This window comes from Ambystoma mexicanum, chromosome 6p (assembly GCF_040938575.1).
Source record: "Ambystoma mexicanum isolate Mex_15411 chromosome 6p, UKY_AmexF1_1, whole genome shotgun sequence".
Classification (NCBI taxonomy): Eukaryota; Metazoa; Chordata; class Amphibia; order Caudata; family Ambystomatidae; genus Ambystoma; species Ambystoma mexicanum.
The window spans coordinates 825,941,903-825,969,277 of NC_090935.1; the positions used below are offsets into that span (position 1 = coordinate 825,941,903).

Genomic DNA, 27,375 nt, shown 5'->3' on the forward strand with positions numbered 1-27,375 from the left:
TTCGGGTTGCGTCAGAACTCACCAATAAAAAATTACAAAAGTAATCCAAAATGCAGTGTACACCAAGAAGTGAAATGATTGGGCCCTGCAAACCTTGTCACACCACCCTCAACCCCCTGTGATGTCACAGTCCAAACCACAATTAAGTGCCAGAACATTGAGACATCTGAGATGACAAGCAGATCGTTATTCATCTGCCGCCAGTCATCTCCATCTGTTTTCATGGAATATAACCGATCATGACACTGCAGGAGCCTTGAACGATTGACAAGCTACCGTTTTAATGTTGCATCATAGGAACTCTTCGAACCTCTTCCCAGGCTCAGATATGCAAAGGGGCTATTTGAAACCACCATGGGCATTTTGAAACCGTCATTAGACCAGTTTCATAAACTAATATGCCGAATTATAAAATGATTGTGCATTCGCTGCCTTTCTCCGGCACCCATGAGTTTCACTTCCTGACCTCAAAAGTATCCAAGGCTTTTCCTTTCTTACCATATGACCCTGGGAATGTGTAGTTTGCAATGTGCTGCGAGCCTCTGTGGCTACTAAGCAAGTTAATAAAATGTGAATTTGTTTCTAATGAAAAGCATGTTCTGAGGCCTGTTTACAGTGCATTGGTCTAATGTTAACCTACATATACTTACCAGCAGCCTAGTTTTATTGCCTGTATGTTATTTGCTTGAAACACAATTATTCAGGACATTCTGCAGCCTAGTGCATAGAATATGATTAAGTGGCTATCAATGAAGCCCACTCCCATTTTAGCAGGCTACTCCCGCAGCTGGAATGTTCGCACCTTTTTACCGTGCTGAACTTGCATTTTTACAACACTACCACTGGTTTCCTGGAAAGAAATTATTTAAGGAGTCCAGTTAGAATCCAGTGCATGGACTCAGGGATCATGTGAAACCAGGGCCCATACCCGAATGTGTAATAAAAGCATCAATCGCCTTTCGCCATTTGAGCCTCCTTTGAAAACCAAACCATCCCTTCCAAACCATTTCACAGAATTACTGCCAAAATTGGTTTCCATTTCCGCCACTTGGTCCCGTAGGATTACCACAGGATTTCAACTGGTGGTAAGGCATTGTTAGTGCTCATTTTTGGAGTCTGAACATTGTGGCTACTACCAGTAGGCCTTGGAGGAGGTGCTTGTGGTTCTGCCACCTTGTTATGAAAGACAGCCCCCCACCCCTCCAGTATACTGAAGCAAGGAATAGGACATTTTGTTTCTTACAAAATTAAATTTTGAAGCACATTTTCTTTTTTTGTTGCATTTTTGCAAAACCTTTGTATTCAGTTGAGTGCACAAGAGAGTGCTAGCATGCAGGAAAGAGAGTCAGGGTGGGAGACGTGGGGCCAATAGACCGATGATGCAGTTTAAGGGGTTTCTGTCTTCCTGGTATCGCTCCCGGTAAGGCCTGGCAGGGAGTAGGGGCCCTTGCTCCCCTGCCACTTCCTTATTCGTCATTGTCTGCTACATACTGTTTACTTACTGGTTATTATATGCAATTGTCCATTAGGGCTTTTTATTTGATGTGTTTACTTTGATTTGCTATTGAATGTAACAATTTTGTTCAAGAAATGTGGCCTGATATTTTCAAAGAAAGATGTGTGTGTGTGTGTTCTTGGCAGGTCCTGACACATGCGCTGCCCATCTCTTAAACCATGAGTGAGACTTTTTTTAAATAGCTTATACTGTGAACAGAATCACTTCAAGGGGCACCTAATGTTGGCAGGTAAGGCACAGTCTGATTAAATCATTTGGCCAGGATAACACACTTTGGTTAAGTGGTAAAGCCAGAATTTGAGCCTATGCTGACATTTTGCTACTGGACCACGCATCTTCCAAGCTCAAGTTGCTACAAATATGTGTTGAAGTTTGGCTTTTAATACCTAAAATAATACTCAATTTTATAAACCAACCTGACAACGTATGCATCATTCCGGAACTGTGTTGATGAAAAACAGTAAGGGAGTCATTTTGTTTTGAACCCTAAATTACACAGAGGGGACCACTTGAGTTTGCAGTTTTTTGCAAAAGGGCCCCTCCATGCACTTTTAAGTGTTTCCACCAAGTACTGGAAAAGTAAAGAATAAAACACTGGCAATTATCGCCTTTGATGTTCACTTTTCTACTACATGTATGGAAAAGTGTAAATCCCTCCCAGATCAATGATTTTGGGAGTTATCCACAGTGGTTTCTTTTGGAATCTGTCTGCTTTTACCAGATGTAAAAGACAGTCGGATTCCATAGGAATCCATTGGTTTTCCGCCAACAATAAAATACATGCTGGTGAAAAGCCAGTTGGATTGGGCAGTGGAACCTGTAAGAGCAGGCAAACTTGTTAAGTCCGATCTGCGTTCCAACTTCGACTGCCAAATCATACAAAATCCTCCAGTGCATAAAAAGTGTTGATGAATGCGTTTAGCACCACTTTTCCACTCCGCTCGACTTGGAAAATGACACCCTATGATTGTAGCTTTATTTTCCTCATCCTGAATGGAAGCCTACAAGCTCCAGCATAGAAATTAATGAGAATTTACAAAAAATCTCATACAAGGTCATTGTTTCACACAGCTTGTTCTGTATCACCTTAATTTCTAACCAAACAATCACATTTTATATAATTTAAAGAAAAAGGTGCCACAGCAATGGTCAATGCCAGTTACCTTTTTCCATTCTAATCACTTCCTGTTGTAAATAATCCGCCTCTGAGACACATTAAAAAGATAAGACCTCACTGGGAGAACCTTTGCAGCACTGACTGTATTTGAGGGGAGAGAGGCAGAGCAGGGAAAAGGGGCGTGGCCATTTGTCCCTTGTCCAAATTTGAAATCCACCTCTGATTGTACTCTTTAGGAAATATTTAAATACTGTATTTTTGTTTTAAAAGATGACAATATTTTATATTTTGGCAGCAACATTATAGGAAATGCCCTTGCTCTTGTGTTATTTTCCAAGTGTTCATGATGAATTTTCTGAGAGGCAAAGGTTTAGTGGGGGCTGCAAGCAATCCTCCCATTCTATTTCCGGCACTGCCTAAACACCCAGCATGCAGGATTTTCATCATACTTTCAAACAAGACAAACTCAAACATTATGAGGTTATCAATTCAGTACTTATCAGTTTGAATCATGAAAAGTCCTGGCATTTCAGGCAACTCTTCCACACAGAAAAAGATACATGCTAAATAGGTCAGAACCCCACTGGTAAGTAAGCTTGAGAAGAAGATCTGAAAGTGGTCCATACTTGCTATCCTAGCCTTGTCATTTTCAGGTATGGCCTTGTTGGATCAACTCAGTGAGATGCAGCTTGATTCTCTAGGCATAGCAAACAAGACACGCACATCCGGGCATACACACTTTTACTTAGGGAGACAAACTGAAACCAAAATGCATTGGCAAAGCCAACAGCTTGAGGTGCTGATTAGGCATGGATAGGCATTTGCCAGTCACTGCCATAAGGGTAACACCTGGCCATAATATGGGAACAGCTGGGAAACTTGAGTGCCTGGGCATATGAAGTAATTGTCTGGCAAATGTCTGTCTAATACCTATACACAAGCCCTGTTGGCCTTGCAAATGCTTGTTTTAGACAGGACTCCAGTGCAAGGAAAGGTTCCTCATACAATTCCACACCGTTCAGCCAATCTGCACCATATTTTGCACAGTTACCTGTTAGGACTCTCCAGATGTCACTGGCTACATTACATGTCGACACCCCACCCCGTTCCCTGGATTTAAGCCTCTGCACACTTGAGACGGTTGGCTGGAAGCGGCAAAACATTAAGGTGGTCGTAGAAGGACCAGGCATAGCAAATTTTAGGTGTCTTGACACGAGGAACAGAAGTTCAAGGTCAACCACGTTTCCAGGCCCAATGATGCACCGTTTCCGAGATATATGCACTGCAACGTGCAAAACATCAATGTGGTCATAGAAGGACCGGACCAAGCACATTTTAACCCTCTCAATGTGAGGAACAAAACCTGAAGGCTCAAAACCTACGTTTCAAGGCCCTAAGACGCTTTCCAAAATATCTGCACCGCAACGCACTGCAACAATACTGCACCGCGCCAGGGTGAGGCGACAGGTGGGGAGAGCACACAGAAGGTCCCATTATGCTGGTTCCCTCCACGTCTGCTCCGTGATTGTTAACAATTGGTGACAGTGTTATCATGTCTGTCCACAGAAACCATGCAAAGTGCGGGCACCATTTGCTAGTTGCTTATAAAATCAACTGGCTGAAGACACACATTAAGAGATTTTTTATCACACCAGGAGATCATTTACAGAGGCAATTAAGTAATTAAAAACTGAAAAGAATGCTTAGAAACACTTGCAGGTCCTATACAGCACAAAGATTGGTGTTACTTTGTGATAGAACTTGCACAGAGAGTTCCCAAGGGTACGTTTCGGCAGTGAGGGTTAGGTAGTTGGTAGTAATGCCATAGGCATTCACATAGCTATTGCTAGTTATTGGGTGGGTAAATGACCAAACATGCCCATAGGATGTGTGCTTCTCCTCACATCCTATCTCCATCCTATCTGTGTTCCACTGCAAGAGTTCTGATTTACACCTAGTAGGCAAAACTAAAAAAGGATGTATGTTTGTCTCTGAATCAATCATAAACACCAGCATTGCTCTGGTCAGCCTTCCATAACATTGTCTACAAATCAGCCTTGGCCCTGCCATTAATGTGAGCAGCCCTGCCTAGACTGCTAGACCACAAGGCCAAAAACTGTCTGTGGTACCTTGTTCCAGTGTAGAGGGTACATGGCCTAACAACTGACACTAATCTGCACCTTTTGGTGATAGGGCCAAGAGTCATTTGCTAATGGCTTGTCCCCTTCTGCAATGGTACAGAAATACTAAAGAATGATAGCATGAAATGTTGTGCAAAAAAATTATAGTGGTAATGTTTAATGTTTACCACACATCGTGGTAATAATAAGCAGCGCTCGGATGCCTGAGGGTTCGTAGCGCTATATAAATGCAAAATTATTATTATTAATTCAAAGCCTTGCATCCATCATTTTTTCACTATGCTGCTCTCCCATGCAGAATTACAATTTTGTTACTACCAACCTTCTTTTTTCACTTATACTCAAGTAGTTAATGCAGCAGAATATATTTGTAAGGGTCCCCAGTCAGTTGATGCACCTTCTGCAGAAATCTGTGTGCAATCAACATCACCTGGCATGTATTGTTTGACACAGTTAACCATTTATTGTTTGACATAGTTAACCATTTTATTAAGCATGATGTGAAAAAATGCTATTTTCCCACAAAAAATAAACATACTTTAAATTATAGAAACCAACTTTGAGACTTTAGGCTGGAGAAAATAGTTGTAGGCAGCCTTTCTTGAGTAAGTGCTACCTCACTTAGAGGTATGAATGGCCCTTCATCTCCCTGTGCATTTGTGTTTTCATGGCTGTGGGGCATAGATCATTGTCCAGGGCAAGCAAACAAATCCTGGCCAGGCCTCCTTCAGTGCAGCCCATTAGAATGCAAATCTCTCTGCATTGCTGCATGCTTAAAGTGAAATTCTGACCCCCCGCCCCCCTGCAACCCTGCAATGCCTCCACTCCCTCAGGTCCCACTTGCAATGCCTCCTTTCGAGGGGGGACCCGGGGATGACCTTGGGGGGGGGGGGGCGGCGCCCTGGGACCCCCTGCTGAAGCCGGGCCTGCTGCTCAACGCTTTGCTTTATTGCTACTCGGTCCGGCGCAATTTGCGATCACGAGCAGTGACCAAATGGGGATGGGTGGTGCTAGTACCGCTGCCGCAAATACTGACAGCGGTAATTGTGCCAAAATAGCCCATACCGCCAATATTCATTGCTGCACATCATTTCTAATAATACTGTAACAGTATTTTTGAAGAGAAAGGTGCCATGGAATAGGAATGAATTTTTACTGATGTACTGTCGATTCTGATGGATTATTTGATGAATATTTGTACTTCTTTCCATTTTTCCTTTACTCTGGTTTTCTTCTCTTTTTTTCCTTCTATATCTATGAATTAACTGTGTGAAAAGTTTATAAAAACTGACCCACACAATACAAAAAGGTGTATTTCAACCGTAGTGTGTAACTGCTCCCATTTCTGCAGGGACCCTTGAAGGGTCCCTGGGACCCATCGTTCCCTGATGTTATGCGCATTAAAGGGGTGCATTGCGTGCACGGCCCAGACGAGTGCAAGCTCACACAAGGCCTGACTGGCCTGCATTAGGAAATATATTATAAGTAGTCGGATTCCCTCCTTTGCCTGGGAAGCAATCCATAGAAATGAGGGGACAGCCCCTCCAGAATGAGTAGGCACTCAGGTAATTATATTATCATGTTTTATGAGTGTAGTGTTAACAGTGGTATTGTGGTTTGGGGGAACCTGGACATTTCATGGTGTACACAATTCCCTCACACCGTTCGTCTACACCCCTGCACTGCGGGTGCACTGGGACCGTGCAGGGGCGTGGAAAGGGATGGAGCGAGGGTCACATTTGATATAGTTCTACAGAATGTGTAGCTTTCAGCTATAGAGAGATATTCTGCTAACTGGTTCTCTGGGGATGGACAACGAGAATGAAGCTTGGGTTGCCAATGATGTCACTTGGAACCCCATAGTTGTGAGCTAACCATAAAAAATGGTATGTTGTGAGTTGCCGTCCTTGCAGGCTTTTTCCATCTTTTGTGCTGTACCCATGGTCCAGCATTGTCTGGGGTGATTTGGGGGGAACTTACGTACAACAACAACAAATACTAGGCTCCCTCTCCCAGCACCACACTTAAAAGGGTGGAAATACCTGGCAGCGCCTATTCATTATCCTCCTACTGCAAAGTGGCAACAGTTGATTATGAATGCCATAATCCTCTGTCATGACGTCATTGCAGGCAGCTACGGCATTCAGAAAAGGAAATAGTTGCTAATGGCAACCTATGGAAGCCATACACCACTGACGGGGCAGCACACATCCCTTAGTGGAGTGCTACCCGTGTCAGCTCATTCTTTTCTGTGGTTCTGCTTTATTGCTCGCTTGCACTGGCTTCCTTTCAATGGTCATCCTTTGCTTGTTGAAAGCTTTGCACAGACCTGAACTAATGGTAAAAATAATCGGTACAAGACAATTGATCCCAGTACTGTCAGTGCCTGCTTGCTAAAAATAGATATTCCTAATAGTGAGAAATGGAAATCTTACCTCACACTGTGAGTAATGAGAAACGTGTTCACACCGGAAGGAGGCGGGGGCTGCATTTCAGACACTATTCTTGATCGCATATGGACAGGTATAGCAGTTGCATTACCTTTCGGCGGAGGAAGTGCCCACTTAGGCATGGGGGAGCTGGTGAGGGCAGGATACTGGGTGCATGAACGTTTTAAAAAGCAGAAGTTTGGAATGCCGCAGGATTAGTCGCCATCCCCAGAGAACAGAGCCGCCAATGGCAACAGAGGTGTGATTATTGGTCACGATCTGCTCTTCCAATGGCGAAAGAGGTGGGACTAGTGTGAAAGGTATGCCTATTGGTAACCATCTGCTCCTCCAGTGGCATCAGAAGTGTGACTGTTGGTAACCATCTGCTCCTCCAACGGCAACAGAGGTATGCCTATTGGTAACCATCTGCTCCTCCAATGGTGACAGCAGAGGTGTAACTATTGGTAACCATCTGCTCCTCCAATGGTGACAGCAGAGGTGTGACTATTGGTAACCATCTGCTCCTCCAGTGGCAACAGAGGTATGCCTATTGGTAACCATCTGCTCCTCCAATGGCGACAGCAGAGGTGTGACTATTGGTAACCATCTGCTCCTCCAATGGTGACAGCAGAGGTGTGACTATTGGTAACCATCTGCTCCTCCAGTGGCAACAGCAGAGGTGTGACTATTGGTAACCATCTGCTCCTCCAATGGTGACAGCAGAGGTGTGACTATTGGTAACCATCTGCTCCTCCAGTGGCAACAGAGGTATGCCTATTGGTAACCATCTGCTCCTCCAGTGGCGACAGCGGAGGTGTGACTATTGTGAACCATCTCCTCTGAAAGCAAGACTGGGCTTGTCGAACTGCTGAATTTTAAAATCCTGTTGGATTTTCAGAATAGCTGATACATATGCAATAAACAATGCTGGGACATTTTCATTTTGTATATCAAGAAAACTGTAGTGAGGTGTATTGTTTAATGAGGCAGATGACCATTGCCATTGAATACTCTATCTAACCAAAACCACCATAGCTCCAAAGTAAAATACACATGTATTTACACAAAGCCGCGCACAAATTCAGAGAGAAAAAATACTTGGGAAGGATGAATCTTACCGCTTATTTTCCGTCGCATTCTCTGCGCTGAGGTAAAAGGTTTTGAATTCTTCCGACGGCGGCTTGACCTCAATTACGCAGCGTCCCTTGGAGCCAATGCACTGTTCACTCACAGTGTATCCCTGCAGGTAGAGGCCACCTGGAGCGAGGAAAGAACACACCATATCAGAAGGAAGCAGTCAGTATTAGAAAAAATAGTAGGCCCTGTTCTGTCAAGTTAATTCCGGTTTAGTCAAAGATATGGTCTCTAAATGCTTGTATAACAAAATAATTTTATAGAGACAGCACATATCTTACAGTTAAAGGTGTATATCCAACTTCTGACCATACAATTCCGATGATTTCGACCCAAATCCCTTTAACAGAAAAGAAGTGACGGGACAAATTTGATGCGGAGGGGGGGGGTTCACAGGTAGTACAATTGACTGGCAGGGACAAGAAAACCTTCAGTAAATTATGAGCCTCCACAGTCTATTAGATTTATAGCACCAGAGCAGGGAGCAAAAACACATCTCCCGGTAAATACCAGGAGGAAGCCATGGGCATGACATCACCTTCAAAGCTTCTCTGATAATGGCAAAACGTCAGACCCTTCCCCTTTGTCCAAAATGGTGCCTAACTGGAATGTTTAGGGAAGTTTACCTACCTAGGCGTTTTCTCCTCCAACTGGCTTGCAACAGTCTAAATTATGAAACAAACCCAAATGATGGCGCAAGTGTGTGCTGCAATTTTAAGTTTGAGTCACTTTATGGGTCATCAGTCTACTGTTACAGTTAAACGTCTCGGCAATGCCAAACCCAGAGCAATTGTTTTGCATTGATATGAAATTTGGGGCACTGAAGATGCCCTCAGGAGGATGCTTTTCTAAGGCGCATATGGGCATTACCCATCTCGGCTTCCATTTTCTCCATTCATAAGGAGCTAAAACAATCTTATGCAACCAATGATTTAGGGCTAAGGTCAATGCACATGCGGCTAGCGCTTTGGTGAAAACCATATGCACTATTATCTCAGCTTCTTCACAAATATACTTGCAAGGCACCATTATCTCAGATACACTAACTCGGTGGTGTTTCTTAATAATTCTGACTCAAAGTGATGAAAGACTTTGACACTGTGTCAATTATTCTCCGGGCAAGGTGGTCTTGTGAGAACTTCCAAAGCCAAGGAAAAGAGCTCACTTGGGTAGTACGTGTTTGGAGCAGAGACTTATCAAGATGCGGAACCGACGATAAAGGACAGATTTTGAATGACTCATTTTAGATTTAATCTCCTTCCAGTAAACCATACATTGGTTTGGTGGAAGGGGCAAGAAAATCCATCTCTGCTCTGCCCTTATTGTACAGATGTCGATAAAACCATAATATATTTTATTTACTTTTGCTCTAAAAAAACATGAGATTAGTAGAAAAAAAAAAAAATTGGGATTGAAGTGCACAGGATATCCGACATGCAGAGTAGGGTTATTTTTTATTTGAGGTCACTTCCTTATATTGGGCCTCATTACGAGGTCAGCAGTAAGGGGTTAACGGCAACGGTAAGGGTGCCGTTGCTGTTAACCCCTTACCGCCACATTACGAGGTCCCTTAACGGGAGCAGCTAAGGGACCAGGGAGCTAATAAAGCGGGCCCGTTATTAGCTCCATCCCCATTCCCATTGAGCCCTATGGGGGCTCGAATGGGAATGGGGACTGTGATCAGAATGGGGACTTACCGGGTCCTCCAAGGTTGGAATGACCCGGTAATTCCCTATTCCGAGAACCCGGAATGTGGTAAGGGGGTAGCCATGGTGCTAATAGCACCATGGCTACCTCCAACCTCGTAATGAGGCCCATTGTCTCCTGGGCGCTACAAAAATGTAAAGTGTAGCCATACCACTTAGAAATCATAGCACTTGGTCTGCACTGAATTATAGTTCATTACAGGTAAAAATGAAGTAATTGTTTATTGATTTCTTTATAAATGATGTGCTCAACCCGTGGTTGCAACATCTAGATAATGAGCAATCCTGGTTTTAGCATATCATTCTTTTACAAATGAATTTACTGTTTTTACTCATTTGTTTTTATGTATAGGCATTTTACGCACTGTTTATTTATATTTGTGGAACCTTAATGGCCGAAATAGATATAATGACGATGACAAAGTAACTTCCATAGTCAACGTACCTTTTAAATCCATTGTGGGATGCAAAGGAGTTCAACATGAAAAACGGTGTCATGCATACCTAAAGCCTCTCCCTTCTTTTTTTAAATCTAGTTGTATTAAGTATTGTGCCATCAAATACAGAAAATAAGAATACATCGTGTATTGTATTAGTATCACATACATCTTAATTAGGATAAATAAAAGCACATTGAGCCATCTCCGTTCAACCCATCGCGATCCTAGCATTGAAGAGTTTATCAGAGACTGGTCTCTACTACGGCACAGGAAAGCAATAGCATTGGATACCAGCAAGTCCCCTCCCCCTTGTTCTGAGGTATGGATTTGATATAGATATCCCCTCCCCTTAGCCGTGGATCACCCACCCGGGCTGATGATGATGCGTGTTTACACACTTCTATCAGCAAGTATTTCTTCACGCCTCCTTAGGGTTTTTTCAGGCTGTTTTTATTTTAAATATTATTATTATTATTATTATGGTATTTTTTGAGCGCATGCCTAGCTTCAAGAAGCAACAGAGCGCTTTACAGAGGTGTACGACAGTACATATGCACAACAGAGCACTTTTCAGAGGTAACAACAGGACAGATGCATAACAAAGCACTTTTCAGAAGTAACAGGACAGACATACAGCAGGGGTAGGATGCAGAGGGGCACAGAGGGGTGCAGCTGTACTGGGTGGAGGGGAGGAGAAGGGCGGGCAGTGTCTAGCGAGTCAGGTGGGGGAGGGGCGACATGATGGCCTAGGTGTTGAGGAAGAGAGTTTCCTTGAAGAGGTGGGTCTTGAGCTCTTTTCTTAATTGTAGGAGCGTGGGGGCGAGTCTGATGCTGACAGGGAGGGGGTTCCATAGTCTTGGGGCGTAGACAGAGAAGGCTTGTTTTCTGGTCCTTTCCTTTTTGCAGCAACAGATTTCAAGTCTGCACGTGTCCTGGCTTCTGGTGGTGCGCTGGCCGCCGGGGATGCTGAGTTTCTCTGCGAGGTAGCTGGGTGACTTGAGGGCGACTGCCTTATAGATGATGCACCAAGACTTGAAGGTGATACATAAGTGCAGTGGGAGCCAATGAAGATCGATGAGGGCTGAGGTGATGTGGTCGTATTTGCCTAGACCCTTGATGAGGCATGCAGACGTGTGTAGGATACTTCTCAGGAGCACAGGGGAAAACAACAGGAGGCCTACGAGGAGTGCATTGCCCCCATCAAGGAGGGATAGGACTAGTCCTTGAATGGTGGATCTAAAGCTGTCTGGAAGGGAGGAAGGGCTTGACTTTCCACAAGAGGGAGAGGTGATACCAAGCTGTCTAAGTTTTCTTAGCCTTGACGTGTTCTTAGTGTCTTCAAGGAGAGGTGTTTGTCGATGTGGAACCCAAGGGACTTGGCAAAGGAGGTGAGCTCGGGTAGGAAGCCCTCAGAATTCATGGTTGATAGCCAGGTTTGTATATCTGGCTGTTCACTGTTGTTGGTGAGGAGTAGGAATTCGGTCTTGGAGGGGTTGAGCTTCAAGTATGCACTGGACATCCAATACTGGATCGGTGAGAGGCAGGTTTTGAGACTATGGATGTCAATGGTCCTTGATAGAGTCGATCTTGAGGTATAGCTGTGTTTCATCGGCATATTGGTGGATGTAGATGTTGTGTGTGGCTAGGAGGGCTCCTAGCAGCTCCATGTTTAGATTGAAGAACACTGCGGAGAGGATGGAACCCTGCAGGACTTTACAGGTGATGGGTAGCGATCTAGAGGAGTCCATCTGAACAAACTGCTGGCGGTTGGTGAGGTAAGACTTGAAACAGCGTAGAACAAAGTTGCTGATCCCCATGCGCCAATGTAGGGTGTCTGTAAGTGCCTGGTGGTCTAATGTGTGGAAAACAGCCGAGTGGGCAAGAAGAAACAGGAGGCAGAGGTGGCCATCGTCAAGGATGTTGAGAGTGTCGTTGACCACCAGTTTGGTTCCTGTCTCTGTGCTTCATCTGGGTCTGAACCCAGATTGGTAGGCTTGGAGGAGATTGTTGGTATAGATGTGCAGTTGTGCGGCTACCACTTTCTCGATGATCTTACCTAGGAAGGGAAGATGGTTGATGGGGCAATAGTTACCTAGGTTGTCGGGATTCAGAGTGGGTTTCTTTAGGAGGGAGGATTTGTCCTCTTTTTAGGGAAGGTGCATTAAGTTAGGGAGCTGTTGATGATCTCCCAGTAGGGAAGGAGAGCTTCTGCGGGGAGGGTCTTGAGGATGGATGCTGGGAGGACGTCATCTGTACACGGTGTGGCTTTGAGGGTAGCCAGGGCTTCTGCCACGTCCTCTCAGTGTTTGATCTTCTCCCAGCATTGGGTTCCCACCAGTGCCTGAGATGCAGCTCTTAACAGACTCTTGGCAGTTTTCCTCCTCAGTGTTTGTTCCGCTGCCTGGTCTGAGATATAGCCCTCTGCAAGCTCATAGATTTCTCTTTACCTCTGTTTCTGGGATTTACCAAGGTCTGAGATACAGCGCTAAGTAGGTTTTTGTTTTTCTTTCTCAAGTTCTCTCTGTGGTCTCTTCCAATTCTGTGACACTCTCTGCAGGGCCTGGTATCTTTACACAAAATCCCAAACCTCCCACCAAGTCTGGTAAACTACCTTGAATTACATGCTTGAATTCTGTGTTCTCACCACTGCCCTTTCTCAGGATCGTAGACTTATTCCCCAGGCCTCATCTTAACTTTGATGACATTTGTCTCTAAGAGAACCTCTCCCATCGCCCTACCCTCTCCAATCTCCAGCAACTCGATGCTTTGCCGCAGGGTTGTTTTCCCACCCCTCTCAACCTCACCCTTATGAGGTTTTGGGTTTGCTTCTGCCTTTGCTCCTTAGAAGCTCCTCTGTATGTATCCACCTGACCTCCTGGTGTTCTCCGTCTCCTCCTCCTGCATATCCCCTCCATTCTCTTCTCGCTCTTTCTTTATAATGTCTGATTAGATCTTCTGCTGGTGTCTCCTAGCATCCTTTTCCATGTGCCTCTTCCCTTCCTGCCAGATGTTCTCTCTTTCCTTCTCTTGATTATGTCCCCCAATTTATTTTGATGTTCTCACATTCATCCACCTTATCATCTCCTCCACCTTCCTCTTTCTCTACTCCCTCCTCTGCTTCTCTCCACTTTTCCCCACCTGCCTCTATGATGTTTTTTCCCCACCTTCCTTATAATAATCGCTTCAACCACCGCTCACCTGTTCCCGCTAGCCTTCTCTCTCCATGCTTCTTCCTTCACCTCTCTCTGCTCTCCTTCTTGCATCTGCCTCTGCTCCCAACAGCCACTGCCTCAGCAATTCCACACCCCTGTCAACTCCCCTGCTCCTCTTGTGGGGGCCTAGCTTCTTTCATTGGGAGGTCCTATGCTGGACTGAGTGTACACCCATGTATGCTTGTGATGGCTGGTACAAGGATTGGTTCGCCATTTGCCTAGGCTGATTTCACCTGTTTGTGATGTGTCTTTGACACAATGGGCCTCATTACGATTTTTTTGGCGGTAGCCATACCGCTAAAGGCGGCATGGCTGCCGCCAAAATCGGGTACGGGTTCCCAGAATGGGGAATTACCGGGCCATTCCGAGTTCGGAGGGCTCGGTAATTCCTCCCTCCAGGAACCCGGGCCCGGACCTTCCCCATTCCCATTTCAGCCACCATAGGGGGCTGAACGTGCAGCCCCTACTAGGCGTGCAGAGCGGGTCCCGCGAGGAGACCTCGTAATGTGGCAGAATGGTGTAAACGGGTCGGCATCCTTTTGCGGCACCCGTTAACCCATTCTACCACAGTTGTAATGAGGCCCAATGTGTGGTGATGCGGACTGAGAACATTTTTAGGACACTGCTAAGCAGACCATCCTTGTGCACTCTCTCCTGGCCTGACAGTGGCAGTGCTATCTGGACATTTGATTCCTTCAGCATGCTGCTGCAGCAGATTTCAGCAGTTTCAGTAAGACTTTCAGTGGTATTTTTCAATTAGGGTTCCACAATGGGGGACTACAACCTACTGGGTCACTAATGTATAGATCCACTCTCAGCATCTGTGGATCCCTTAAAAGGGAAGAAGCATTATGTGAAGGCTGCCCGTGACGGTACCCTGACCTAGTCCTGTTGTAAGGTGGGGCGGACCAGGCCCAACCTAACTACGGCGGCTGGAGGCAATCAGCTCCCTTGACAACTGCATTCACTATCCCGAGGCAACAGCAGGTGATGTCATTCCATAGGGAACCAGTGTCACAGACTGTGGGGAATACTCACTTCCCTGTCTTAAACCCTGACTCTGGTGTGTTGGTGGAGCAGCTTGAACCCTTGAGAACAGCAGATCACATGACATGGGACACAAGAAGGGGCACTGGGGAATCCCTGGCATACCTCCTCCTGGTAGGCCTTCACAAGATGTGTGGGAATCCTGGTCTGCAGAGCCATGTTAAGTCCTAACGAAGGGTTGCACAATATGACTTTGTCACAGAAGTCATTAATGGTTTAGCATCTCTGTATTTGTATTTATCACGAGAACAATGCATTTTAACTAGACCAATTAAAGAGTGTACGTACATTAGAATTGTAGAATTTGGGTAATTCTGCAACAGGTGACACAAACTTGCACAAATTGTGGTGGAAAACATAGTAGTACAGAGATCTTGTACAAGACAATATACAACAAAAAGTAGTCTGAGGGGACTGGCTGTGTTCAGGTTGCTATATGCAGAGAAGGAAGGATTTGGTGAGTAAAGGAAGGGCAGTAATGTGGTTGCAAGTTGGGAGTTAACATTCATAGCTTAAGAGGTGATGCCAAGTGAGGATTTAAAAGTGGGGTTTTTGGGGTAAGGAAGTCCAATTTTGCGGGGGTGGAGGGAAAAGGAAAAACAACAGAGAGGATGCAGAGGGAGGTCGGGGAACAGAGAAATTAGGGAGGATGCTGTATCAGATGTTGCATGGAGAAGAGTAGCGGGAGATATTATCAGCCAGGTAATGGTGTGCAAGCCAATGCAGTGATTTGTAGAAATGTATGAGGCATTTTATAGGATCTGGTTTTGAATAGAAAGCCAGATGGCAAGGAGCTAGTGAAGGGAAGGTGGTGAAGTTTGGGTGAGACTACAGTGGATGCAGGTAGGTAACATAAGTATGTTTTCAAGAGGGCGTAGAGACTGAGGGACAGGAGATTATCTTACGTTGGCTAGGAGGGGGAGAAGTGGAGAAATATGTTGTCAGAGGAAGAGGGATTGAGTGTGAGATTGGAGGTAGAAAGGGAAGAGGAGATAAAGACATGGTGAAACGAGTTCTGTTGGTAGTGAGTTCGTGATGTACGAAGGAAAATTATGGAGAGGTAGAGGAGGGGGTAGTTGAGTTTTAATTGAAGGATAGGAAAGATTTTCGGGAGGACGAAATCTCCAAAGAGCCCTACAGGGGCTTCATCAGGCAGGTGTTATGGTAGAGGTTCCAGATCCGACAATAATGTTTTTAGAAGCCCTGGGATCCTGTAGATCAGGAGGATAGTGACTGGTGTGGGTGGGAGGAGCAAAATAACAGGATGACCATGTATAGCAGCATTCCCCTGAGATTTAGATAGTAATGGTCAGTCAGAGGGGTGACATTGATAAGGAGGAGGTTGAACAATGCAGCAGTTCAGCAAATTAAATGTGGGGGCATTAGAACAATCCCAGGCTACACAGACCATGCCTTTAACTATAGTACCCTTTACTGTGCTGCCCAACTGATGGGGCACATAGTTGAGCATTGATATATAGATCCTGTGGTTCATTCCACATCATATTGGGAGCAGCCTGTCCATTGGATGGCTGCTCAAGGCCATGGATCAGTCTGATGGAGGAGAGAGCTTGCAAGGCTGGATGGTGCTGTGGGAGGGGTGCGCCAGGTTCCTTTTTTGGTCCCCTGGATTCACTGAAACACCACAGGCACAGTAACCATTTATTATCTTCAAAGATATGTTAGATTTAACATATATTAATGATTATGAAAGTGGATGCATAAAATGAACTGCCCAACTCCTCCATAAGGCAGCAAGAGACAGGACTAACTGGACCACATGGCCCACGGTTTGGCCAAAATATAGCCCCGCAAAACCCCTGGGCCACTCAACCAAAAAATGAGGGGGTCCAAGGCGGGTCATGTGATGCACAGGATACCAAAACCCATTCAATATGCTGCACTCTCTGGCCTTCTTTGGCTAGGCCTCCTCTTTCAGCCAGTAGATATTACCATTGAGCCCTCATCAGAGGGATAATATTGTCCCAATAATCATGGACAAAAATTTGAGCGACACCATTGCCACAGAGCAAAGGTGGGCTCCTGGTTCCCTGCCCCCTCACTGTCATTGTTTTGACAGAACCTATGATGGTGTGAATGTGTGAATGAACACCTCTGTGCCAAAAGCAGGGAGATGTACCCGGTCTTTAAGTAGGCACTCCACAAATGAGAACATGCTTTGCTGAAAGGACCTCAGTCTGCCCTCCCCTCTTGTCAACATTTTCATCACTACATTAAGGGCCTCATCACGAGCTAATAGCGCTGGTGCTATCTGCCCTACCGCCAAACCCCCGGCGCTATTAGCGCCGGATCACAGGTTTGGCGGTAATGGAAGTCCCCATTCCCCACTGAGCCCATTCGGGAATGCCCCATTCCCCATTCGGCGCAATGGGGAATTTTCGCGCTCATACTGCCGGCGGATTTCCCGCCGGTAGTATGAGCGCGAATATTTGACAGATTTTCCCCAATCTGCCGAAGCCCTGATTTGGCGGACCCTTAAATCCGGTAGTAATAGCGCTACCACTGGATTTAAGGGTTACCGCCAAACTCGTGATGAGGCCCTAAGTCTCCTTACTGAAGTTATTTTTGTCTTCTTCAGACCTATGCACTAGCCCGTCTTCTTGGTATTATTGATGACTTGATGAAATTGTGCCTTATTGAACACTTAATTCTGTTGTTGAAAATGCTTTACCAAATCGCCAGCATCATCCATGAACTTCACTTTGATGATGCAACATTTCTGACTGAGACATGGTTTACAGATGATTGCACAGCCATTCCCTCTCATTGTGTGGCCATTAATTACAACAAACAGTTCACCACTGTCATATGTACAACTCAGGAGTATGATGGAAATGGGGAATTACTCAGACTAATGAGTAATATAGGTGTAAAACACCTTTTTCCTGCTCCTGTTGTGGAAATCCATCTTCTTTGCTAAATTGTTTTGAATCGGTGTCCTCAACATGGTACTCAGTGCAGGAAACCTCTGCATAATTGGGGAGTTCAATTTCTGATTGTGTTTCCTTGATAAGACTGGCTCTACTACATGTTTGGACTTGGCAGAGAGCCATGCCCTTATCCCATTGGCCTTTTCCCCTTCCTCTCATAAAAGCTATTGTTTCGATGAAGTCCTTCCTAGAAATATTGCCATCTCTGCTAATAACACTCTCATGATAGGCTGATCAGACCATGCCATTCACCTTTTCTATATATTTACATAAAGTTATTCACTAACCAAAAGCTCCCCCAGTTTTATTAAATTATGAAGATCCAAAAAGGAACTAGTCAGGAACTGGACTTTACCAGTGTTCCTATCTACAGGAAAATTATTTCATCGCCCCTTTGCAGACTTCCAAAGTTAAGCACAAATCCTTCCCTTGGTTTTCACCAGAGCTATAGGGAGTGAAATGCAGTTGTAGACTTTGAAACCAAAAAGGTTTTCTCCATAGGATAATTAACAATGCAATGAACATACCAAGAACACTTTGTTTGCTCCTCAAGGAAGCCCTCTCGCCTCTCTGCATGTGTAGTGTAATCTTGCCTTACTAGGAAGAATTTAAAATGCTAAATGATCCCTTATTAAACAAATAATGAGGCCCGGCTCAAATCTAGTCAGTCCCACACCCTACTTCAGAGAGTGTATTAAATGAAGACTCTGTCGTCCCACGCGGAGTTGCAGGGCAATCATGCAACCTAATTCCTCTTTACCCTCATGCCCACTCATCTAGTAAAAGCACATTAGTCTGACCCTGACCCTGGAGGAAAGAGGTGTGTGACAGAGAAAGCTGTGCTAGAGCTAGACATGAGCCTTCCCACTGCCCGATTTTGAATTTTCGTCGAACGGTCCCTGAAAGGGTGTCCTAACGTGTGTCTAAGCCCCATATCAAAATGTAGATGTTTTGAGAATATACATGACTAATTGGTGGATCCTACAAGCAGCCTTTTGTATTCCATTAACTGTACACGTATTAACGTCATACGCAGTGTGGTCATTTACAATCATATGAGATGCAGGAATATAAAGATTTGTGCCAAGAGCTACTGGTTGAATAAAAGAGACATGAGAAACAGGGTGCATTTTAGGCTATGACGGTAAGGATATCTTCGCAGCTGCTGGATTAACTACTTCAGCATTGGCAAAAGGAACCAGAAAGAGCACCTGGATGTTCTTATTTTTTAATGGAAAACTAAATGAAATCCCCTAACATGTGATGTGGCTCTGGTCTTCTGTTCCTACCCAAAAACTGCTTCTTTTTTCTTTTTCTTAGCATGAGTTGCAGACTGTTTTACCCGTAAGGCTACGTGTTTCAACACCATGTATCATTCCAACATGGTCAAGTTATCCGTAATGGGTATTTTTAATGGCAGAATGAACGGGTGGTAACACTGATGACAAAAAAGTAAAGAGTACATATTGCTGCAGAATTCACTAAGCCTTTGTTCTCTACCCAGTCCTCCCGAATCTTGCAAACATGACAGAAATGTTTGTCTTCCTGATTGATTCCCTCAGTCTGGCCATTTGTTTGTAGGTGGTAACCTGTAGATATTCTAAGAACAGTGCCTAATTTAAAACAGATACCGCACCACCAACTGGCAACAAACAGTGGCTCTCAATCAGATACACATATAATATTAGGAAGGCCATGGAGCTGCATTATGTGTTATAAAAAGATATAGCATAACTAGTCTTGGTTAACAAATCAATTGCTTCTAACACTGTGTTGTATTCGTGACCCAGGGGCAAAGCTATTAAAAGTCCAGATATTCAGAGTGCCATGATTGAATTGGTGTGAATTGAAAGGAACGAGTAAACATGTCAGTTTTCCATAACCCTTTTTTGCTAGGCACTGATGTCAAACAGGGAAACACATTTCCTGACACCTTAACGTAGGTTTTTTTTAAACCAAAGATAAGGTTCTGAGAGCTTAGTGGTTTCTGAAATGCACAATGGCTGACTAATTGAGGAATGTGGGTGAGGTCAAAACAAATTGCTGTAATGCTTGAATGGCAACATACAGTCCCTACGTTATTATGTGTGGTGGCAGTGGGATTCTGCCATATCCACGGACGTCCATCTGAATCCTGCAGCACAGCTACTTGAACCTGGAAAATTATGTCAGTGGGAGTGGCACTAGACAGATAATGTTGCTTTGGAATGATTAGATGTTTTGGGTTCTTGAATTCTAAAAAGTGTACTAGGCTTTCCTTGTTGATGCCCTGGATATTGTATAGTTACAAAATCATCATTTTATTTAAAAAATAGCAACCAACATAGTTGTCATGGACATAATGCTCCTGAGGTCTTCAGAAACATAAGGTTTAAAAAAAAGCATACACTCCATCGGTATTTTTAGCTTCAAGGAGTTAATTTTGCCATCCTTGGAAAGCAGTCTTACATTCTAACCGTTTTATCCATTATAGTATCATTTACTTTGACTTCTAAGAGCTTTCAGGAATAAAAGGCCACTGTATGCCTCTTACCAGACTCTTGATGCCTTTGAAAAATAATTTCTCTCACCACACAATATGAGGCATATTCATTTATGTAGAATGCAGGATGGGACCTAGTGTCATAAGATGAGAGCTGTGGTAGAACCAGTCTTTATATTTTGAAAGTCTTCTTTGGTTTCCTTTGACGAGTTAAAGCTGACTACCTTTTTAAGTAAAGCCTTAGTAAAAGTGACTATATGGGGGGAAACCTTGAATAAACTGTCAATGAAAGTTTGCAGTCACTAGAAAACCTTGTATTTATTACAAACAAGTAGGCGATTGCTACTTAGCTACCACATTTACCTTGGTAGATTTCATTTACGTTACTTCAGAGGGATGATCAAGGTCACTATTGTATGAAATTCAAATTGTTCAAACTTTGAGAGTAAAGAGAATTGTTATAACTTGCATAAGGGTCAGTGGAGATGCTGAATATATTGGGTCATGCTATCTGAAAACAAGAGGCTATTGTTGAAGAAGACTATTGCAAAAACGTCTGAAATTCCATGTGGATCTGTTAGGTAAGATTGTGTAGAGTCCAACTCGTGTGGGACTTTACAAGACTTATCTGCTTGGTATTAGTGACCCGCCTTCAAATATAGGCCTATATTACACAAGTCGTTATAGTGACTGAGCAGCCAGGCCTATCTTAGAAGGGGTACTGTGAGCTGTAGAGCAGTACAATGAAGTATTCAAGGAAAGACTTACACCCTTAAAAGTTATATTACAATTATTTATTTACATATACACAAAGCAAATGTATTACACTAGGTTATGCAGCAACTAATAGTAATGTCAAGTAGAATTTCAGAATCAAGTTATTTAAGTACCAATAATGCAGGTAAGTAAATTCTTTTTGTACTAAAACATTTTGAGCACCCAGAGTGACATCAGTAAATGTCAGTAGTAGCACTTATGGTTCACTTATGTATAACACAGGAGTACCTAGTTGTCGGAAGCAGCCAGCGTTGAGGCTTGACGTGCTCCGTATTACGGAAGCTGGTGCGGCTTGACGACCTGTGGGTCCCTTTTTCGAAGAGGCGGAGATTGGCAGCGAGGGAGGAAGCTGCAGACGGCGAGCTGCGTGCTGTGTTCGGCGAGCGGCGTGAACCCTGTGGATTCCTGTGGACCCCGTTCGTGGCAGGCGCACCCACCTTGGGGAGAAAGTGCTCGGCAGCACCAAGCAGCGTCACGCGGCTCAACATCGGCTCTACATCTTAAAGCAGAGCGGAGCGGAGTACAAAGGAGGAGCGCAACTGTGGTGGACAGTGGTAAGCTGGGCTGGGCTGGGCTTGGAGCCCAGTAGCTGGGTTGGACGACAGTGAGCCCTGAGCCCTGAGCCCGGTGCCCTGCAGTTGATGTCCTGTGGTTCTCCGGGATACTTTCGTGTCCCCCCTGCTATCCCCTGCTGCCTGCTGTAACCCCTCCCTGTGACGCAGCCTTGAGCCTTGGGATTTGGGGACTCCGGGTGGCCGCCAGTGAGGGTGGCTCACAGGCCTTGACTGCTGATAGCAGAGGAGGAGTGAAGGGAGTAGAGGGAGTCTGGGAGCAACGTCAAGGACAAGGTGCCTGATAATCACCCAGTGCTAGTTGTGAACTAGCTGTCTGCCTCTCGTCCCCCCTCTCTCACCTTCCTTTTACCCACTTCATTTTTGATAACTGTTAGTGGAGCGGGGGAAAAACATTTGGGAGACTGTGGGCGGTATACCTTTGATCCCATATGTTTCATGATACAACGCTCTCTCATTTATATGGAAAATAATAGCTGAGGGTGCTGGGTGCTACACTATACTCTGTTTTTGGGAGGCTAACCAGTCCAACATAGTAATTTAAGACTCATTGACTGCTACAGTTAGTAGCATTGGATGATAACATCTTAAGTAGTCCCCTTTCCCCCGCTGTTGTGGTTGGTATTGACTGGAATTATAATGCCAGCAGGCCGAGGATCTGCAAAGAATCGATACCACCTTCGTAATTTAATAGCACAACCAAATAAGGAGAGTGAGGAAGAATTACCTATGACGAAAAACAACAAGTCTAAAAAGAAAAAGAGGGGCAACATGGTTGCAGGCCAAGGTACAATAACTGGCTTTTTTCCTCCACACCCTCCAGCCGATATCAATTTAACAATAACTGAGGAAGAAGAGGTGCACAAAATTAGAAGTAGTGGACTAATGAGCTCCTCTAATTATGATGATATTGACAATAACTCACTGTTGGAGCTGTGTTTGAGTATACAAAAGGAGATGGCATCGCAAACCCGATTAACTGCAGAAAATGGAGGGCTGCATCAGTCAGCAAGTGGAAGTGTAATGTGTGCGTCACCTGGTTTACCTATACTGACAGAGAGTACAGGGAGGCTATCTGCCTCCCCGAATCTGGTAATGACCTCCATGGAGGACGCACCTGAAAAAGAAATAGAGATTGCCGAGCTCCAGTCTTCAGTAGCGGCATTACAATTTGCACTTAAGATTCTCTTACAAATGCCTGGACGCATTCTAGCCAACACCGTAACTTTGACTGCGGTACATGAACTTAATGAAAAAGAAATAGAAGAGACTGAAGCCACACACGAGGAAGTTATACAGAAGTACTATTGGGGAAGGAAACGGAGACAACAACCTCTGTAGAGTCAGAGGAACAATCAGACAAAGAGATGGACACCCAATACGTACATAGCGCGCATGTCTTCTTTTTCGCGTAAGCAGCGGAGATTGGCAAGGAAGGCTCAAAAACTTGCCAAATTGAAGCCTCAACCGGGCTGTTTAGAAGGATCACCTGCCTTCGAATCCCTCTCTAAATAAGCAAGGAAAAGAGCGAGTAAAGCTAGGAAAAAGAATCCACCTGCGGAGGGCCAGCTTACAAGCTGGCTTCGTAAGGATCAAGAAGTAACTAAAACAGTAGTTGAAGAAGATGAAGCTTTGGTGCTTGATGACCAAGAAGAAGACAAAATTGAAATAGAGCCGCCTGAACAATCTATGAAAAATCTGGAAGAAGGGAAATCTATGAGAACGCTGACTAATATGATCAAAGATCAGGAAGACCTCTCGGAAAATAGGGTTTGCCTGATAAAAAATCTATATCAAAGTGGCAAAAATAAATGGCTAACACGATCAGAGTTATTAACCAGGCTCAATTGCGTCCCTCAACTACGTGTATTAACATCTGAAGACTTCTTGTTTGTCGAGCCTTTGAACGGCCCTAATCCCAATGTTTCTGCATTACACTGCAAATTCCTAGCTACAGCAAAGATTATTCGAAAATATAAAGAAGATCTGAGAACAGTAGACATTGAAATTGATGTGGATTTGAATGAGAGAGACCCTCACGTTGTACAAGAGCAACTGATCAGCCCAGAAAGTGAAACAGTCAATGTCAAGAATTTGGAAGGGAAAAAACTTGAGCTTGCTGATGCGCAACTAGTGCTAAAGTGGGTGCTGGAATCATTGCCGGGGGTTTTAAAGAACCACTGAGATTTTACTGTCTTGTCTTGGAACTGCCATGGTTTCACACACCTACTTAGAGCTGAGGGACCTATGGCTCTCTTATCAAAACATAGTTGTTTTTGTTTACAGGAGACTTGGGCAGTTGATCCCTTATTACTAGACGGCTTTGTTGTTCACCAAGCATTTGCAATAAGGGGCACAAGAGGTCGCCCGCATGGGGGATTAATCATAGGGGTGACAAATGCATTAGTCTCCAAACGGTGGTATGGACTCTTTGATGATTACCTTACTGCGGTAGAGGTGGAGTTGGGAAGAGAGAGCAGCCTGGAAAGATTGCTTCTCTTAAGCCTCTACAACCCCCCGGGCGATACATTTTATGAGCAAATTCAAGAGGCGCTACAAGAGCTTATGACAGACTGGATGATATTCTCAGGAAATGCAGCAGTAATCGTATTGGGGGACTTTAACTGTCATATGAAGGGTAAAGGAGGTAACATGCAATATCCTAAATTAAAGGAAAAATGTACTATGACACATGTGAAGAAGAGTGGGGAGAAACAGGGGTGGATTAGTCTGTTTGACTGTTGGGAATTAGAAATGATTAATGGTCGCACAATTAGTGAATCCCCAGCCAAGCACACTTGGTCCAATGGTAGCGCTTCGAGTACGCTGGATTATATTTTTATGAGTCCAATATTATTACATCAGATGATGGACATGGAAGTTATCAATAACAGCTGGAGTGACCATGAAATTTTAAGGTGCGCACTTAAAATTGCTTGGGACCCTACTCCTCAGTCTTATATGGGTAATATTAAAGTTAATAACGTTGGTACACGTATAAACTGGTCTGATAAAAACATAAGATCAGCAACGGAGTCACTGATCCAGCTTGACAATTTGAACCCTTTGTATTTTGAGTCTATCAACATTAATGCAATAGAAGACTGGATCTTGGCCTTCTCCCGTAAACATACTTCCAATTCCATAGGGACAATGTTAAGAACAGAAGGCAATATGAGATCCTTTAATAAAGAAATAAGAAATGCTAAAAGGGATCTCAGAGCCGAGTTACGAAGAATTAAGACCATGAAACTACCCATGCTTCAATATAGTGAACTGACTAGGAAAATAAAAAATAGATACAGGATAACTATTAAGAACATCAAAAAGACCGAGAGTACACGTTTGAACCAACGATTGGTGCAGACAATTGGGTCTAGACACTCGCGTAGCATTTGGGCGCTGCTAAGTGAGGCTAAGGGTAAGAATAAAGGTCAATTGGTCAATCCCATAAATGGGGCAGCATGGGTAGAATTCGTTGAAACTCGTAATCTGAAAAGTCAAGTAGATAAAGTCAGGCCGAAAAGACAAATTCCATATGAGCAGCCGTTTGAGGTATCATACGAGGTGATATATAATATAATTAAAGATTTGAAAGATTCAAGAGCCCCTGGCCCTAACGGATTGTCTAACGCCGTTATTAAGAACTATCCAGATTTTTGGGCCAGTTTGCTTACTATCTTGTTTAAGAAGATCATGGCAGTAGGAGAAATACCTTATACCTGGCGAACAGCGATCCTAATTCCCATTTTTAAAAAGGGAAATCGGCTTGATCCTCATAACTACAGGTTATTATCAATGCTAGATATTACTGGAAAACTGTTTGCCTCTTTACTGTTGAGCGAAATCCAGAAGTGGGCTGATGAAGCTAACATCCTGTGCAAATTCCAGAGCGGATTTCGAAGGGGATATTCCACGATCCACAATTTGATAATTAAAGACATTTTGCGTACTAGAGCAAGCATTAAGGGGCAGCCGCCTATGTATGCATTATATATCGATTTTAAGGCGGCGTTTGACACCATTCCTAGAGAACGGTTATGGGTAAAACTTGAAAGTGTGGGTTGCCCTGAAAGGCTACTATACTACCTTAGACTTCTCCACTTAAACACCTCAGTCCGTCTTAAATTAGATCAGGAAGGACATTTGACCAGTAGTGTCTTGCAGAACAGAGGGGTGAAGCAGGGGTGTGTTACGGCCCCGTTAGTATATAACTTGTATGTTCATGATATTCCAATAGTCTTAGCTGCTGTGGATAATTGTCCCCCTAAAGTAGGAGAATCCCCTTGTGTGGTCCTTGCTTATGCAGACGACCTGGTAATATTAGATAATACCATAAGTGGATTACGAAGGTCGGCCATAGCCTTATGGGAGTATGTCAGTAATAATGGCTTGACCATTAATTTAGAGAAAACAAAAGTGTTAAGATACACTCATAAAAAAGTATCCCGGGTTAACCTGGTGGTGGGTAACACTACCATTCTCTATGCACCGTCTTATCGCTATTCAGGCGTAGAATTCGAACCCCACGGGGATTACAAATCTTGTAGACAAATACGTACCATCAGAGCAGCCCAAATTACAGCTTTAATGGACAATTTCACTCGTAAACAGGGTGGATTTACGGTATGGGCAACACGTCAACTGTACATCCAAGTATTTATCCCTACGATTACCTATGGCCTGGAGGCGTTGTTAACTTCTGATTTAAACTGGCTACAAATCATTGAAGGCAAATTTTGGAGAAGGATCTTGGGGCTGCCCCCTGGAGTGCCTATGGCCATTATAAGACTGGAACTAGGACTCACCTCCCTAAAAGCTGTGGTGTTAAAAAAGAGAGCGGTGTTCTTTTTAAAAATGATGAATACTACCTCCAATACCCTTTTATCTGCTGTGCACCAGGAATTAAATAAAAAATACATTAGGTATAGATTATATGTACCCATGATGAAATATCTAGCGGACATAGGTTGGAATCATACAGGAACTAGCATTACAAAATCTGCTATTAATGCATTGAATAAGAAAGTTGACTTGTGGGACTGGCTCGAGAATTTTGCTCACTTAAGTACATTGAAAAATTATCATTTTGTCCAAAACAGAATGTATACCTTTATGCAGCCACAGAACTATTTGAACCTCTGCCCAGCTAAACAACTTAGAAGATTTATCATTCTACTGAGAATGGAACAATTACCAACCATGATGAATCTTGGGAGTAGATCTAAGATGCTTATCCAAGATCGTATTTGCCGGCTTTGCAAACAAATGGACAAACTAGAAACAGCCAGACATCTATTAACGGATTGTCATGAAATGAACAATATGATCCATTTGTTGCTGGGTAAATATGTGTATAATCTGGATTCTCTGAAAGAGCTATCCTTCTGGTGCTATTGTATTAACTCAGGGAATATGTGTCTACTAATTGCCCTTTATAATGTATGGCTTAAGGCTGAAACCAAGATTGAATTGGTTAAGAGAGATATTGGCGAGCAGGAGCTGAAACTGAATAGAATCGAAGATGAGAGTCGATTGAGTGATAAAGTTTGAGAGGTGATGGGAATTATGATCGGAGGTAGGATGAGTAAGTAAGTGATAAGCTAGTAGAGTTCGGACATCTTGTTTTGTTTGTTGGCTCTATTACTCCTCATTTTAAGCTGTATGTTTTCTTAAAGTGATTTATTGACTTATTGAAATTGTAATTATGGAATTACTGCTATATATACATTGTATAATTGTGTGAGTTATTCTATATATAATTTATATTTTATAATATGTGTAAAGTTTGAGTTTTCTCTGACTAAATCACATTAAATAAATAAATAAGTATTGCGTTTTGAGGCGGAAA

General features: G+C 43.8%; 1 protein-coding gene across 1 annotated transcript in view; it reads right to left on the reverse strand.

Moving 5' to 3' along the window:
- LOC138510049 (uncharacterized) overlaps positions 1-27,375 on the reverse strand; it is a 731,668-nt gene that overhangs the window by 12,411 nt on the left and 691,882 nt on the right. The window contains exon 12 of the mRNA XM_069625466.1: positions 8,322-8,460. Within this exon, the coding sequence (XP_069481567.1) occupies positions 8,322-8,460 (139 nt within the window). The remainder of the gene's footprint in view (positions 1-8,321; positions 8,461-27,375) is intronic.